This window comes from Anomaloglossus baeobatrachus, chromosome 4, assembly GCF_048569485.1.
Source record: "Anomaloglossus baeobatrachus isolate aAnoBae1 chromosome 4, aAnoBae1.hap1, whole genome shotgun sequence".
In the NCBI taxonomy this organism is placed as follows: domain Eukaryota; kingdom Metazoa; phylum Chordata; class Amphibia; order Anura; family Aromobatidae; genus Anomaloglossus; species Anomaloglossus baeobatrachus.
The window spans coordinates 275513418-275529654 of NC_134356.1; the positions used below are offsets into that span (position 1 = coordinate 275513418).

The following is a 16237-nucleotide window of genomic DNA, read 5'->3' on the forward strand; positions in this document are numbered from 1 at the left end:
AATGGATAGAAAGTGGATGTTTGTGTGTTTTTTTTTTTTTTTTATTTATTACATTGAAGTCTATGGGAAATTGATCATAATGAGAGATCTTTTATTTATTTATTTTTTTTTAACACCCTGCATATACCCATAACACTAAAGGTGTTCAGAAACAGTAAGGATATGTGCGCACGTGGCGTTCTGGCGTGACAAAACGCATGTGTGTTTCAAAACGCATTCAAAATCCATCCAAAACGCTGCAATTTGAATGCAGAATAGATGGATTTTTCCCGCTCGGCTCGGCTACATCCTCATAGAGCATGGCTGACTGCAAGACAGAGCCGAGCGATCAGAATGAACTCGGATGAACTTCACCCGACTTCATTGTCATCGCGCGGCTCTGTATGTGTGCCGCGGCCTGATTTGCGGTCATCGGTGACCGCAAATCCCCTGAGTGACTGAAGTAAGCCGTGCGATCAGCTGTGCTGTCACTCAGGTTACCCGTGGCCAGCTGGAGTCCTCCACCCGAGACCGCAAATCACCTGAGTGAGGGCATCGCTGATCACTTCAGTCACTCGGGCAACTTGCTGTCACAGTTGGAGGTCTCCAGCTATGGCCGCCCACGGGTCACCTGAGTTACTGAAATGAGCCGTGTGATCAGCGGTGCCATCACTCAGGTTGCCCGCAGCCATAGCTGTAGTCCTTCACCAGAGACAGTTGGAGGATCCAGCAGTGGCCGCGGTTAACCTGAGTGATGTCATCGCTGACAGCATGACTCACTTCAGTTGCTCTGTGGAGCTGACAGTGGTCGTGCTCTGTGGCCGCTCCTGTCAGCTTCCGATGTAGCAGAGCTGGATACGTCGTGGTACCTCGTGTGGATTACGTCGGACCTGGAGGGGTGTTTGGGGATTTTAATAAAGTGGTGAAAGGGGTGATTTTTTTTTTAGTTTTTTTTGTGTCTTTTATTCCAAATAAAAGATTTTGTGGGTGTATGTGTTTATTTTCTTTATCTTACAGATTAATCATGGGGGGTGTCTCATAGACGCCTACCATGATTAACCTAGGACTGTGGCAGCTATGGGCTGCCATGAACTTCTTGTTACCCCATTGCCACCGCACCAGGGCAATTTGGAATGAGCTGGGTAGAGTCCCGGGACTGTTGCAGCTAATGGATGCGGCAATTCCGGGCGGCTGCTGGCTGATATTTTTAGGCTAGGGGGCTCCCCCATAACGTGGGATTCCCTATCCTGAGAATACCAGCCTTCAGCTGTGTGGCTTTACCTTGGCTGTATCAAATTTGGGGGGGGACCGCACGGCGTGTTTTTTTTTTTTTTTTTTTAATTATTTACTTTACTGCATGATATAGACCTGCCCACTGGCGGTTGTGATTGGTTGCATTCAAATAAGACCCCACTCTGAGTGACAGCTGTCTCACTGCAACCAATCATAGGCACCGGTGGACGAGGGAAGTGGTGAATACAAGATGGAATAATGAGCTACCGGCATTTTCAAAAGCAGGAGAAGGCGCCAGAGCAGTGTGACAGCTGTGCAGAGCTGCGCCGGTGATAGGTGAGTATGAAAGAGAGAGGGAGAGACCGACTGACTGACAGAGAGACCAACACCGACAGACAGAGAGAGAGATTGACATCGATTTCAATGGATGGAAAATGCAAGCAAAATGGACAAAAAAAGTGACATGCTGCTTTTTTTAAAAGCATCGATTTTGTAAAAAAATTTGGCATACAAAACACTGCGTATGGAATTTGCTTAATTGTCATAGACTTTGCTGGGGACGCAGAACGCATGCGTTTACGCTGCAGTATAAAACGCTGCGTAAACTCATGAAAAAAACGCAACATGCGCACAGACCTTAGTAGGTACTGATCAGTTACATTTGGGAAATTAAGGGTTGTAAAAGCGGAATCAAAGTTTGCATCCGGTTTTTGCTAAGTTTATCTAATTTTTGTTTTTTCTTGAAACTGTTAACAGTTAAAAATTGAAGTCTCCTGCACAAGAGAACAGAGCCTTATGTAATTGTTTTTTTTTCCATTGTTTAATTTAAAAGATGTGCAGGTTTGTAGAATCATAAGGCTATGTGCGCACTTACCGGATTTTTCGCGGATTTTGCCGCGGATTTGCTGCATGTTTCGCTGCAGAAAATGTTCATAACATCTCTGCAGTGAATCACCAGCAAATCCTATGGAGAAAAAAAATCCTGTGCGCACTGGGCGGAATTTGACAGCTGCATGTTTTGCTGCGGGAATCCCGCAGCAAAAACAAGTGCATGTCACTTCTTTTCTGCACATCGCTGCGGGATTTCACTCCATTGACTCAATGTTAATCATGAAATCCCGCAGGGAATAACGCAGGCAGCAAAATCTGTGCGGTTCACTGCGTTTTCCTGCGTTATTCCCTGCGGTATTTTGCGGTTTACCTCCGGTAATGTACATCGCTTGTCTGCGGTTTTGCAGGGAAGTGATGTCATTACAGGAAGAGGAAGCCGTGCAGAGTAAACACACACACATCAGACACACACAGAACACATAGCAGACACATAGACACAGACACATAGAACACACATAGAAAGAAAACGGAAATATAGAAAAAAAAGAACGTGGGCTCCGCTGCATATTTACCGTCCAGCCGAGGTAAGCACACAGCGGCGGCCCGGTATTCTCAGGCTGGGGAGGGAGAGGGGCAGGGGTAATGTCCCCCACCTCACTCCCCCTCCGGCAGCCGAGAATATCAGCCGCAGCTGCCCCGGCACTGTCGCATACATTATGCGGCAGCACCGGGAGTGTCCTCGGCTCTTCTTGCCGCCGTGTAGCAGTGGTGACAAGGTAATACAAGGGGTTAATGGTGATGGGGGACCACCGCCATTAACCCCAGGCTTGATCATGGCAGCGTCTATGTGACAGCTGACATGATCAACCCATAAGTAAAGTGAAAAAAACACAGACACCGAAAAATCCTTTATTTTAAATAAAACCAACAAGCCTCGTTCACCATTTTATTAACCCCTCCCAAACAAAGCTCCGGCGTAATCCACAGGTCCGACGTCCTGCACTGCTGACATCCAGCCGCGACTGTCACAGACACAGGCTGAATGCAGCAGACAGCAGAGGTAATTACCGGTCATTTCCCACGGCCGGTAATGTGAACTCACTGCCGACCGTAGGAAATGCAGCGATCTGTCCTCTATCTATCCCTCTATCTATCCCTCTATCTATCCCTCTATCTATCCCTCTATCTATCCCTCTATCTATCCCTCTGTCTATCTATCTATCCCTCTATCTATTCTTCTGTCTATCTACTATCAGAATTAAATGTGTTTTTTTTTTTTTTCTTCAATGTGCTTTATTGCATTGAATGCAATAAAGCACATCCCAACCCGCACGCGGCAATACCGCGAACAATACCGCGGTAAAGCCGCGGCAAACCGCATGTGGTTTTCGGGTGCGGTTTCCCGCGGTTTTTTACCGCGGGTGCGGTAATCTTTGAGAGGATGCGGAATTTTCTCAAGAAAATTCCATTTCCCAGTGCGCACAGAGCCTTATAGTAGAAACTCCGAGACCAATCTAAGTATATATAGTGGTGCAAGGGATAAAGCTGAGCATTGGGCTCCATAGCGTCATGTTCAGCTCTCACTTCTCAGTGACCCTTTTAGAGTAACTATGGTAGCTACTAATCTTCCTGCTAATTTACAAATGTATTTCTGGACTGAAGATACGGTATGTAAGCTCACTTACTAGTTCCCTACAAAGCTGTATTTGCACGTTGCGGCCAGGTTGCTATTTCTTACTGCATTCTTGGCAAAAACGTATAAACACTTTGTGGCACTATGGAGATTACGGCAAAATATGCAGCATGGCAGCAAATTGTAAATGTCTCCTTATACTGCCGCTAGCCTAGCCAAAAACTATGGTCATTATAGTCCCCTCACTTTCCTTTGTCGTAGGCTTCTGTTTAGATGGCGTTTGTATTCTGGGACAGCTGCCCTACACTTGCTGAAGAATTTCTTCTTCCAGCAGGAAGTTTTAAAAAGGTTATCTACTTTTTGTATATTGGCCTCTCCTTCGGATAGGTCACCAATGTCTGACTGGCTGGGGTCAGACACCCGACACTCCTGCCAATCAGCTCATCTTCGTGCTGGTAGCAGGCAGCCGGAAATTGCTCAGTTCCGGAGCTGCCCGGTCTCCTGATACTGGCCGTGGCCGGGTACTGCACATCTACCTACTTTTTGATTTTGCTGCAAGCACCAGAAACAGCTAATTAGCGGAGGTGCTGGGTGTCTGACCCCAGCCGATCAGACATTGATGACCTATCCGAAAGATAGATCATCAGTGTAAGAGTAGTGGATAACCCTTTTAACTAAGCGAAAGTATATAGGTATTACGTATAATGCGGTTACCTAATGAATATTATGAATGTTTTCTAGATTTGTGCTTTTCAGCTTAATGTCATGTTATGGTGGTTCAAGTAGAAAAGTGTATAAAAGTGATGTTTCAGTCAGAGACCTTTTTATCAAACATTTACCTGCAGAAGAACCACAGAGTCGAGTAGAGCAAAATACCACAATGTAGGAGGGTGATCTACATCGCTGTGAGGCCTTAAGGCCCTGTCACACACACACAGATAAATCTGCGGCAGATCTGTGGTTGCAGTGAAATTGTGGACAATCAGTGTCAGGTTTGTGGCTGTGTACCAATGGAACAATATGTCCATGATTTCACTACAACCACTGATCTGCCAAAGATTTGTCTCTGTGTGTGACAGGGCCTTTACACTCGGCCACTTGAACCACCATAAAAAAAAAAAATAAAAAAAATCACCATTTGCAACATATTTTGAGCGCCGGATTCTCTTTTTAAATGGAAGACTATTGTATAGACGCATAGCAGGGCTCGGAAGGGAAGGAGCACCATTTGACTTTTGTAGTGCAAAATTAGCTGGAATAGATAGTGGACGCCATGTCGTATTCTCAGAATCCCTGATGTGCCGAAAAAGTGGAAACCCCCACAAGTAACACCCCCCCCCCCAAAAAAAAAAAAAAGAAAAAAAGCAGATCCCTCTTCCCAGGAGAATCTTACTTACCAGACCCCAGGTGTCTGTGCCACTCCCAGATCCTTCTGTGATCTTCGGTGGCAGCTCCCAGCAGGTATGTTTCATGTTGGCCTCCCCTGATTCTTGCCGAAACTCACATACATCAGATCGCACACACACCCACCACATCTGGCGATACTGATTGCTGGAGTGGAGCGTGAGGATCTGCGGTAGAATGCACTGAGGACCTGCGGTGGAACACATCAATGTGTTCCACCGCAGGTCCTCCATGCGTTGCACCGCAGATCCTCGTGCTCCACTCCTCTGCCAGCCAGAAGAAATCGGTCTCGCCGGATGTGGTGAGTGTGCGTTCCACCGCACACCCTTGATACGTTCCCCTGCAGGTCCTCCCAATCAGCATCTAGGGAGTATGATTGCAAGGTCTTCTGTCGTCTTTCTTCTCTCTTTTGGGTGTGTCTGCTTTCTACAATGAAGTGTCCTGCAGTAGTCTTTTAACTTATAGCTGCATGAACACTTCATTATTGAACCGCAACTAGGGCTTATTTTGGGGGTAAGGTTTATATTTAAACCTTGCGCCGAAAATGCTAAAAAATCCTGCTAGGGCTTTTTTTCGGGGAAACACTGTAGCATTGTAGTGAGCATATTAACACCACATATGTTTCACAAAATGTTATACCCTTGGATGGTGAAGAAAAAATAAAATACATTTTTACCAGTAAAATGTTTCAGCCCCAGATTTTACATTTTAACAAAGGGTAATAAATGACCACATATTACACAATTTCTCTTGCATGTGATAATACTCCGTGTGACTCTACAGTATTGTTTAGCCAAATGGTGCGACCCGGGAGGAAAGGAGCGCCATTTGGCTTTTTGGAACACAGTTTCCTAGAATAGTTTCTGGAATCCATATACAGAGCCCCTAAGTGCCAAAAGAGCAGAATCCTTCAAGTGACCTCAATTTGGAAATTAAACCACTTTGGGATTTCATATACGGGTGTAGTGATGATTTTGACTCCATGTGTGTTTTGCAGAAACAAGCAGCAATGGATTTTGCAGAGTGAAATCTGCCTTTTGTAGTGCCCTGTACCTTGTAGTGCATGTACAGTGTGCCCAGCTTGAGCTTCTGGAGACCTGTATCCCATAATTTCAGTGAGCTCTCCTTGCTACAGAAATCCCAAACATGTGGACATCAACTGCAGTTTAGGCACCCTGTGGGCTTAAAGGGAGTGGTGCACAGATTTCACTTCTTTTCATATGGGGGCGAGGAGCCATAGCGCATTTCCAGAGCCTTTTTGCTGCCAGTAACGTGAAAATCCCTTATTTCTGTTAACAGGTGGCAAACCTGAGTGGGGACTTATTTATTGTGGGTTGAGCAGCAGCTTTTATTGGTGGCATTTTGGGGTACAGAACATTTTTGGATCCTTTCACATTTATTCTGTGCTTTATTTTGAGCGCTTACATTGGGGTTTCCATCTAAACCTTCAAAATACGTGATTCAGGTGAAACCCCTGACTGATCCATTCACTAATGAGGCAGGAGAGTTACTCTGGACTCTGTGTGGCTTCTGTTCGGTGTCCAGTTTATAAGAAGTTCACAAAACAGATGGTTGACTTCATGCACTTTTATGCACACCTAAAATGACGAGCATGTCCGGATCATAGGCTATATAAAGTCCAAGGTGTCTTAGTTTAGTGAACTCATCAGGAATTCTGTCTGAATCACGTTTTCAAGAGATTTAATCCCCAGCGTAAGCGGTCAAAATCCTTGGTGTAAGCGCTCAACGTAGAGTGCAGGATAAATGTGAGCCGAGCTTAACTGTGATGTTAGAGAGGCAGAATGAACAAATTAACAGCAGGTCAAAAATTTTTCGCTATTCACAGTGTGGTATAGATGATTAGATGGGTTTATTCTTTGAGTCGGTGCGATTGCGGCAATACCAGATTTATAGTGTGGGTTTTTTTTTTTTTTAAGTTGACGTTTTTATTGATACCTTTTTTGAGGCACATTACACAATTTTATATACAATTTTTTTTTTTTTTTTTTATATAGAAAAAGTATTGTTTTGGCATTGTATTCTAGGAGCTGAGGCGTTTTGATTTTTCCAATGATGGAGCTGTATAGCAGCTTGTAATTTTTGCAGGACAAGATGACATTTTCAGCTATACCATTTTTGTTTACACTTGTCTTTTTTTTTTTTATTGCGTTTTATTCCACTTGTTGTAGGCGTTAAATAGTGTGACAGTTTTATAGATCATGTTGTTCTGGATGTGACAATACCAAATATATGTACTTTATTAGATTATTTTTGTTTTATATATACCGGTAAATATTCATATTTATTGGTGTAAATTTTTATTTTTTTCTTAACATTTTTTACTTAGTCCCTGTATGGGACTTTAGCTTTTATAATTCTGATCACTGGTCTCATGCATTGCAATAGACATGTATTGCAATACATGACACCTGCCAGATGCCACTGATAGAATGCCTTTAAGGCCACCATACTTGGCACACCAAGGGGTCATTGTTTCACCCACGGGTGCCATAACAATCATCGGCTGCCCATGATTTTGTCACAGGGCTGCCGATGGGGGTGAGAGGGTGCTCCTTCCGTCTCACAGCCTTCTAAATGTTGCAATCTCTATCACTCATGACATCTAGATGGTTAATCAGCTAGGGGCGCCATGCGCGCTGACCTTGAATGTTAATGCAGGAGCTCGGCTGTCAGCAAAGCCAGGATCCTGCGGTGTTGTTGCAGGAAGTGCTGATATTTCAGGAACTCCCACGCGATCATGCTGTGATCCGTTCAGTTAGATTAACTGACTGATTGCCACTATCAGTGAGCAGGGACAGCTAAAATGGGTCTTCGCATGTCTGGTCATGACAGTCCGCTGTCAGTGACTTCTGCCGGCAAGGAGCTGTCAGAGACTGTTTTCTCACAGTGACAGTTTGAATCCATGATGGATATAGCATGTCATGATGCAGGAACTGAAACGTCATTGGTTGTTAAGGGGTTAATGAGTGTGTACAAAGGTGATTGAAAGGAGCAGGGTCTGCTTTGACATAGACCTATTTTGATGGATTGATTCTATGTTATCATCTGTGTATAGAGGTGTCACTTCCTTCATCTAAGGAGCTTTACTAAAAATAAAAAAGCTCCAGTGGCTAGTGTGAAAATTGCAAATTAATCATGTGTGTACACAGATAATGTTCCGAAAAAAATAAATAAATCATTGCCAAAAATTCTTAAAAAAAAAGATGTAACAGAAATGGATGACTTTCTGATCATGGCCTCCCTTTTAACCTTTCTATATACGTGAGCTAACAATTTGCCGAATGTTCACTTAGCAAACCGCTCTTTCCTGACTCCTCCACACCCAAGCACTCAGCTGAGTGTATTTTCTACAAGAAGGAGAAGAAAAATCTTGTATCAGTGGATTATCTCCTCTTAAAAACAAAAGGATTGACCATTGAGAGTCTGATTCCATCCTTCTTTCTTTCGCTGGTACGATCCATATGGAAAGTTACTTTCGCTCTTGAAACGAACAGACACCTGTTGGAGTTTATTCTTTTTAAAAAGTCAGCTGTAACCTGTCAAAAAATAGCTATTATAATATAAGGAAAAATCCCGATGCAGAGTTTTAACTCCTTTTTTAAAAAAGATTTTCACTTTTGGGAAGTGGACACCAAACTCTCTAAAATGGTCAGGTGTCGGTTATTTGGTCGTAGCATTGACATCACATAGAAGTAGAGTGTGTGTGTGTATGCACATACTGTGTGTGTATGTATGTATATATAATATATATATATTATTTAATTTGCTTCCAATTGACTGTGTTTGATATTTGCAGATTGGAATGCATTAAAAGCTATAAGAGAAGAGCTTCGACGTCGAATTGCAGTTCAGTCTGCCAAGCTACTGCGACAACTGAAGCAGAAGGACAGACTTCAGCACAAAGTGCAGAAGAATTGCGATATTGTGACTGCGTGCCTGCAGGCTGTCTCACAGAAACGTCGTGAGTATTCACTGGGAAAAAGCCTTGATATGATTCAGAAAGCCATGATGATTAAGCTATGTGTCCATAAAGCCATGTGTGGCAGAGCCTTGTCACTCCATATTCAGCTGTATGGTGCCATATTCAGGAGATCGCTATATTTGATAAAACGTGCACAAGAAGAAAAAAAAAATGTTTTCAGAATTTTTTTTATTTGTAATGAAATCAGAGGTTGCATACACTATCGGTACTGTTTTGTGGCTCCATACAATTCTGAGACTGGGCAGAGCCATGATATAGAAACACAAAAGCACATAAATACAATTATTTCCTTTTGTTTTCCTGCCTCTTTCTATACATATACAAGCTTTATTCATCTAAAATTAATTTGGTGTTACTACACTCCCTGAAGTTTTTGATTAACCTCCTCTTTTTGTTTTATTAACATGCAGCAAGGCATTGTATTCTTTTAAGGTACAGTACACCCACGCAGAATGCATGATGTTGGCTTTATTGATTTTCTGTTATTTCAATCTGTTCTTTCACTCAAAAAAAAATAATTTACCGAGCTTGGGGTCTTCTACTCTCTGAACTCCAGATGTTACTGTTTGCAAATGCTAAGCAGAAGGGAAGTTTATGGTCCGTGTGGAAAACGTCTGTGGAAAGTAGGTGACTGGCTTTCTGTCTTTAGAAAATGCCAATGGGTTCACCCAATGGAATTGGCATGTATTCTATTATATAATCTGGATTAAATCCCATCATAAACTTGCCATTCATACGTCAGCAGAATTCTTGGCCATCAGTATGTCACAGGGAAAGAAAAATGGACCAAACTCCAATTATGGACCACAACAAGACTTGTAGCCACATGTGATACAGACGACTCAATTAGCTAATCCAAACACCAACGTATGACAGTTCGGACTGCAAAACCACAGCAGCCTTAACTTTCTGCCGTGTTCCTAAAGTCACATAGAGTGAATGAGAACGTGTGGATTTAGACTTGACAAACTATTTAACTAAAGAGGTCAAGGTGTCTATTGTAGGCAATTTCTGCTATTGTTAAAGTGTAAAGGGGACTTTACACGCAGCCACATCGCTAGCAATGTCGCTCGTGAAAGCACCCGCCACGTCGTTTGTGCGTCACGGGCAAATTGCTGCCCGTGGCGCACAATATCGTTAGTCCACGTCACATGAACTTGCTTGCCTAGCGACGTCGCTATGGCCGGCAAACCGCCTCCTTTCTAAGGGGGCGGTTCGTGCGGCGTCACAGCGACGTCACATGACAGCTGTCCAATAGAAGCGGAGGGGCGGAGAGCAGCCGAAAGAAAGTGACGCCCACCTCGTTGCCGGAGGACGCAGGTAAGGTGTTGTTCGTCGTTCATGGGGTGTCACACGTAGCGATGTGTGCTGCCTCAGGAACGACGAACAACCTGCATCCAGCACTAGCAACGATATTTGGGAAATGGACGACGTGTCAACAATCAACGATTTGGTGAGTATTTTGCATCGTTAGCGGTCGCTCGTACGTGTCACACGCAACGACGTCGCTAAATAGGCCGGATGTGCGTCACGAATTCCGTGACCCAAACGACATCTCATTAGCGATGTCGTTGCGTGTAACGGGGCCTTAAGGCTCTAAAGTTGCTTACCAAAATGTAATTTTAAAGGGAATTTGTTAGCAGGTTTTTTGCTACCTCATCTGAGAGCAGCATGTTGTAGGCAAAGAGACTCTGACTTCACTGATATATCACTTAGATTACTGGCTGAAGCCAGTTTGATTGTGACACAATCAGAATGTTTTGGATTTACCGTGTTTTTCCAAAAATAAGACACTGTCTTATATTTTTTTTGCCCCCCAAAAAAGCACTAGGGCTTATTTTTTGAAGAGGTCTTATTCTTGGAGAAACTTGGTTGGGGGTAAGTTTACCCCCAAAAAAACAGAACCCCCCCACTTCACAGGAGACTCATACTCACCAGACCAGGACGTCTGCGTGCTTCCAAGGTCCTCCTGTGATCTCCGGTTGGTGCTGCACGCCGTCCTACCCTGCTGCTAGCTGACACGCTGACACACACAGCAGATCGCAGGCACACACAGCAGATCACACACACAGCAGATCACTGTCTCACACACACAGCAGATCACTGTCTCACACACACACACACACACACACACACACACACACCAGATTACACACACACACATAGCAGATCACACACACACACACACACACACACAGCAGATCGCACACACACACACACACACACACACACACACACAGCAGATCGCAGATATACACAGCAGATCACACACAGCAGATCGCAGGCACACAGCAGATTGCAGGCACACACAGCCGATCACAGATACACACATCCGATCGCAGGCACACACACACAGCAGATCGCAGATATACACAGCAGATCACACACAGCCGATTGCAGACACACACAGCAGATCACATCACATTGCAGACACACACAGCAGATCACATCACATTGCAGACACACACAGCAGATCACATCACACATCACACGTCCGGCCGCAGGTCCTGTTCGTTGCGCTCCACTGCACTGCCTCTCAGGATTCTCCCGGCGAGAAGAGATCGGTGTCGCTGGATGAGGTACGGGTGTGTTCGATCTGGTTGTGTGTGTGTGAGCTGATGTGTGCGGGTCCGTGCGATCTGGTTGTGTGTGTGTGTGAGCTGATGTGTGCGATCTGGTTGTGTGTGTGTGTGTGTGTGTGTGTGTGAGCTGATGTGTGTGGTTGTGCGCGATCTGGTTGTGTGTGTGTGTGAGCTGATGTGTGCGATCTGGTTGTGTGTGTGAGCTGATGTGTGCGGGTGTGTGCGATCTGGTTGGGTGTGTGAGCTGATGTGTGCGATCTGGTTGGGTGTGTGCGATCTGGTTGTCTGTGTGTGTGAGCTGATGTGTGCGGGTGTGTGCGATCTGGTTGTCTGTGTGTGTGAGCTGATGTGTGCGGGTGTGTGATCACTGCAGGTCCTGCTGCTCAGTGTCTGGTGAGTGTAATTGCCGGGTGCCGCTGTGTATAATGAAGTGTCCTGCAGTATCTGTAACTTTTTTAGCTGCACGGACACTTCATTATTGATCCGCGACTAGGGTTTATTTTCGGGGGAGGGCTTATATATAAGCCTTTCTCCGAAAATGCTGAAAATCCCTGCTAGGGCTTATTTTTGGGGGGAGGTCTTATTTTTGGAAAAACACGGTAGCAAAGCAGCAGAGCTGAGGGAGCAGTCCTGCCCACACCAGGCTCTCTATAGAGATTGTACATTGGCAGTGAGCTGTCAGTCACATCAGGGGGGTGCCAGACTGCCTGTGCATTACATTGTGGTACAGTAATGATAATCACTGGGTTATAAAGCCTTTAGTTTAAGTAAACAAAAGCCTGATAAGAGGCATATTTGATTTTAAGTTTTAACCCATACAGCATGCTGTCCTCAGATTACATCACAAAACCCACTGACAGATTCCCTTTAGTGCACCACAACAGCAGTAAAAAAAACAAACAAATTTCTGGAGTGGTGCTTTAACCCCTTAGTGACGGAGCTAATTTTCACCTTAATGACCAGACCAAATTTTGCAATTCTGACCAGTGTCACTTCATGAGGTTATAACTCTGGAACGCTTCAACGGATCCCGGTGATTCTGAGATTTTTTCGTCACATATTGGACTTCATGTTAGTACCAAATTTAGGACAATATTTTTTGCGTTTATTGAAGAAAAAAATTGAATATTGGCAAAAATTTTGAAAATTTAGCAATTTTCAACTTTTGAATTTTTATACCGTTAAACCAGAGATTTCTGTGACACAAAATAGTTAATAAATAACATTTCCCACTTGTCTACTTTACATCAGCACAATTTTGGAAACAAAATTTTTTTTTGTTAGGAAGTTAGAGGGGTTCAAAGTTTATCAGCGATTTCTCATTTTTACATCAAAATTTACAAAACCATTTTTTTAGGGACCACATCACATTTGAAGTGACTTCAATAGGCCTAGATGACAGAAAATACCCAAATGTGACACCATTCTAAAAACTGCACCCCCCAAAGTACTCAAAACCACATTCAAGAAGTTTATTAACCCTTCAGGTGCTTCACATGAACAAAAGCAATGTGGAATGAAAAAAAGCAAAAATTAAATTTTACCTAAAAATGTTGTTCTAACCCAAATTTATTCACTTTTAGAAGAACTAACACAACAAAATGGACCCCAAAACTTGTTCTCCACTTTCTTATGAGCGCGCCGATACCCCACATGTGGTCAGAAACCTCTGTTTGGACAAATGGGAGGGCTCGGAACAGAAGGAGCAATATTTGAATTTTGGAAAGCAAATTTGGCTGAAATAGATTGCGGGCACCATGTTGCATTTACAGGTCCGCTAAGGTACCTAAACAGCAGAAACCCCTCACAAGTGACACCATTTTGGAAACTAGACCCCTTAAGGCTTCTATCTAGGGGTATAGTGAGCATTTTAGATCCACAGGTACTTCACAGATTTTGTTAACGTTACGTTGTCATATTGAAAATTTTAATAATTTTCTCAAAAATGTTGCTTTAGCATCAATTTTCTCACTTTTTCAAGAGGTAATTCCAAAAATTTGACCTCAAGGTTTGTTAACCACTTTTCTATGAGTGCGGTGATACCTCACATGTGGTCTGAAACCTTTGTTTGGACAAATGAGAGGGCTTGGAACGAAAGGAGCAATATTTGAATTTTGGAAAGGAAATTTGGCTGAAAAGATTGCGGGCACCATGTCACATTTGGAGGACCCCTAAGGTACCTAAACAGCAGAAACCCCACACAAGTGACCCCATTTTGGAAACTAGGCCCCTCAAGGAATTTATCTAGATGTTTGGTGAGTACCCTGAACCCCCAGGTGCTTCACAGAAGTTTATAACGTTGAGCCATGGAAAAAATTTTTTTTACCACAAAATTGTTATTTCAACCAGGTAGCTTTTTTTTTTTACAAGAGTAAAAGGAAAAAATTCAGCATAACATTTATTGTGCAATTTCTCCTGAGTTTGGCGATACCTTATATGTGGTGGAAATCAACTGTTTGGGCGCATGGCAGGGCTCGGAAGGGAAGGAGTGCCATTTGACTGCAAAATTGGCTGGAATCAATAGCGGACGCCAGGTTGCATTTGGAGAGCCCCTGAGGTGCCTAAACAGTAGAGGTCCCCCACAAGTGACTCCATTCTGGAAACAAGACACCTCAAGGCTTTTATCTAGGTGTATAGTGAGCAGTATGAATCCACGAATACTTCACAGAATTTGATAAGCTTAGGTTGCCATATTGAAAATTTTCATTTTTTTCACAAAAATGTTGCTTCAGCATCAAATTTCTCACTTTTTCAAGAGACAACAACAAACCGTGGACCCAACAGGTTGTTATCCAATGTCTTATGAGCACAAGGATACCCCACATGTGGCCAAAAACCTCTGTTTGGGTAAATGGGAGGGCTTGGAATGGAAGCAGCACCATTTGAATTCTGGAAAAGTTGAAATAAATTGCGGGCACCATGTCACATTTGCAGGGCCCCTTGGGTACCTATACATTAGAAACCCCCCACAAGTGACTCCATTTTGGAAACTGGATTTTATTCAGGAGTATAATAAGCATTTTGAATCCCCAGGTACTTCACAAAAATGTTGCTGTAGCAACCAATGTCTCACTTTTAGGCTATGTGGCCATGATCCAGCGACACGGCGTCTAGTACACAGTGTCAGCCTCCTGCAGAGATGTGAGTGTTGTCCACGGGAGAACGCAGCTGCCCATGCCTACGATTTGGGTTCAGGCCGCTGTGGAGCTCTATGCTACCTGCAGAGAACACTCATCTCCGCAGCATAAATTGACATGCTGAGGCTCGGGAAGCTGCGCCACAGGTCAGTTTATGTGGCGGAGAAAAGAAGCACATTGGGCAAGCACATTGGGCATGGGATTTCTAAAAATCCTTCCACTGTGCTTCTACTGCACAACGCAGCGTTATGGACACAGGGGAAAACACTCTGCGCCCAAAACGCTGCAAATCCCGATTGTGGGCGCACAGCCTAAAATGCTACAATAGATGAATGGATAGATGTCAAACATATATAACGTCCCACCCCCTGCATATTCTAAGCTGGCGCCCTTTAGTGCCTTTCATGTGGCACTAAAGGGTGCCTAGCCTTGTATTTAGCCCCCCAAAAAAATAATAATTAAAATAAACGACGTGGGGTCCCCCCCATTTTTGATAGCCAGCTAGGGTAAAGCAGACAGCTGTAGCCTGCAAACCACAGCTGACAGCTTCACCTTGTCTGGTGATCAATTTGGAGGGCTCCCCAGGCGTTTTTTTAAAAAAAAAAAAAAGTGGGGTCCCCCCCAAATTAGATCACCAGCCAAGGTGAAGCGGACAGCTGGGGTCTGGTATTCTCAGGGTGGGAAGAGCCATGGTTATTGGACTCTTCCCAGCCTAAAAATAGCAGGCCGCAGCCGCCCCAGAAGTGGCGCATCCATTAGATGCGCCAATCCTGGCGCTTCGCCCCAGCTCATCCCGCGCCCTGGTGCGGTAGCAGACGGGGTAATGGTAATGGGGTTGATACCAGCTGTAATGTCACCTGGCATCAAGCCCTGGGGTTAGTGATGTCACGGCATCTAAACAGATACCCGACATCACTAACCCAGTCAAGTAATAGACAAAAAAAAAGACAAAAAAAAAATTTATTTGAAAAAAAAACTCCCCGAAACATTCCTCTTTCCCCAATTTATTGAAAGTAAAGAAATTACGGTCGCTGTAATCCATTTTGGAGGTCCCACGCCGACTCTGGATCTTCTAGAATATGGGGGGCACGTTCAGGGAACGTATCCCCCATTTTCTGGAAGAGCAAGCTCTCCATGAGCAGTGTGGGTGCAGTAATCTGAGAATACTGCACTCACACTGCCCCGGTCCAACTTAGGGCAGAGTGACCTGCAGTAACCTCATTCCAGAATATGAGGGGCACGCGCACAGAACGTACCCCCCATTTTCTGGAACAGCAGTCTCTCCATGTGAGGACCACACTCCTCACATGGAGAGACTGCTGATTACTGCACTCACTCTCCCCCGGTCCACAGTGGAGCAGCCTGTGCATCAGCGACGTCAGCGTCCCTGCAAGACTGACGTCGCTGATGCACAGGCTGCTCCACTGTGGACCGG

At 44.3% G+C, this 16237-nt stretch overlaps 1 protein-coding gene across 2 annotated transcripts in view; it reads left to right on the plus strand.

The window, feature by feature from the left end:
• TBC1D30 (TBC1 domain family member 30) overlaps positions 1-16237 on the plus strand; it is a 130140-nt gene that overhangs the window by 18682 nt on the left and 95221 nt on the right. For both annotated transcript variants that reach the window (XM_075344857.1, XM_075344858.1), the window contains exon 3: positions 8898-9062. In XM_075344857.1, coding sequence (XP_075200972.1) covers positions 8898-9062 — 165 coding nt within the window. The remainder of the gene's footprint in view (positions 1-8897; positions 9063-16237) is intronic.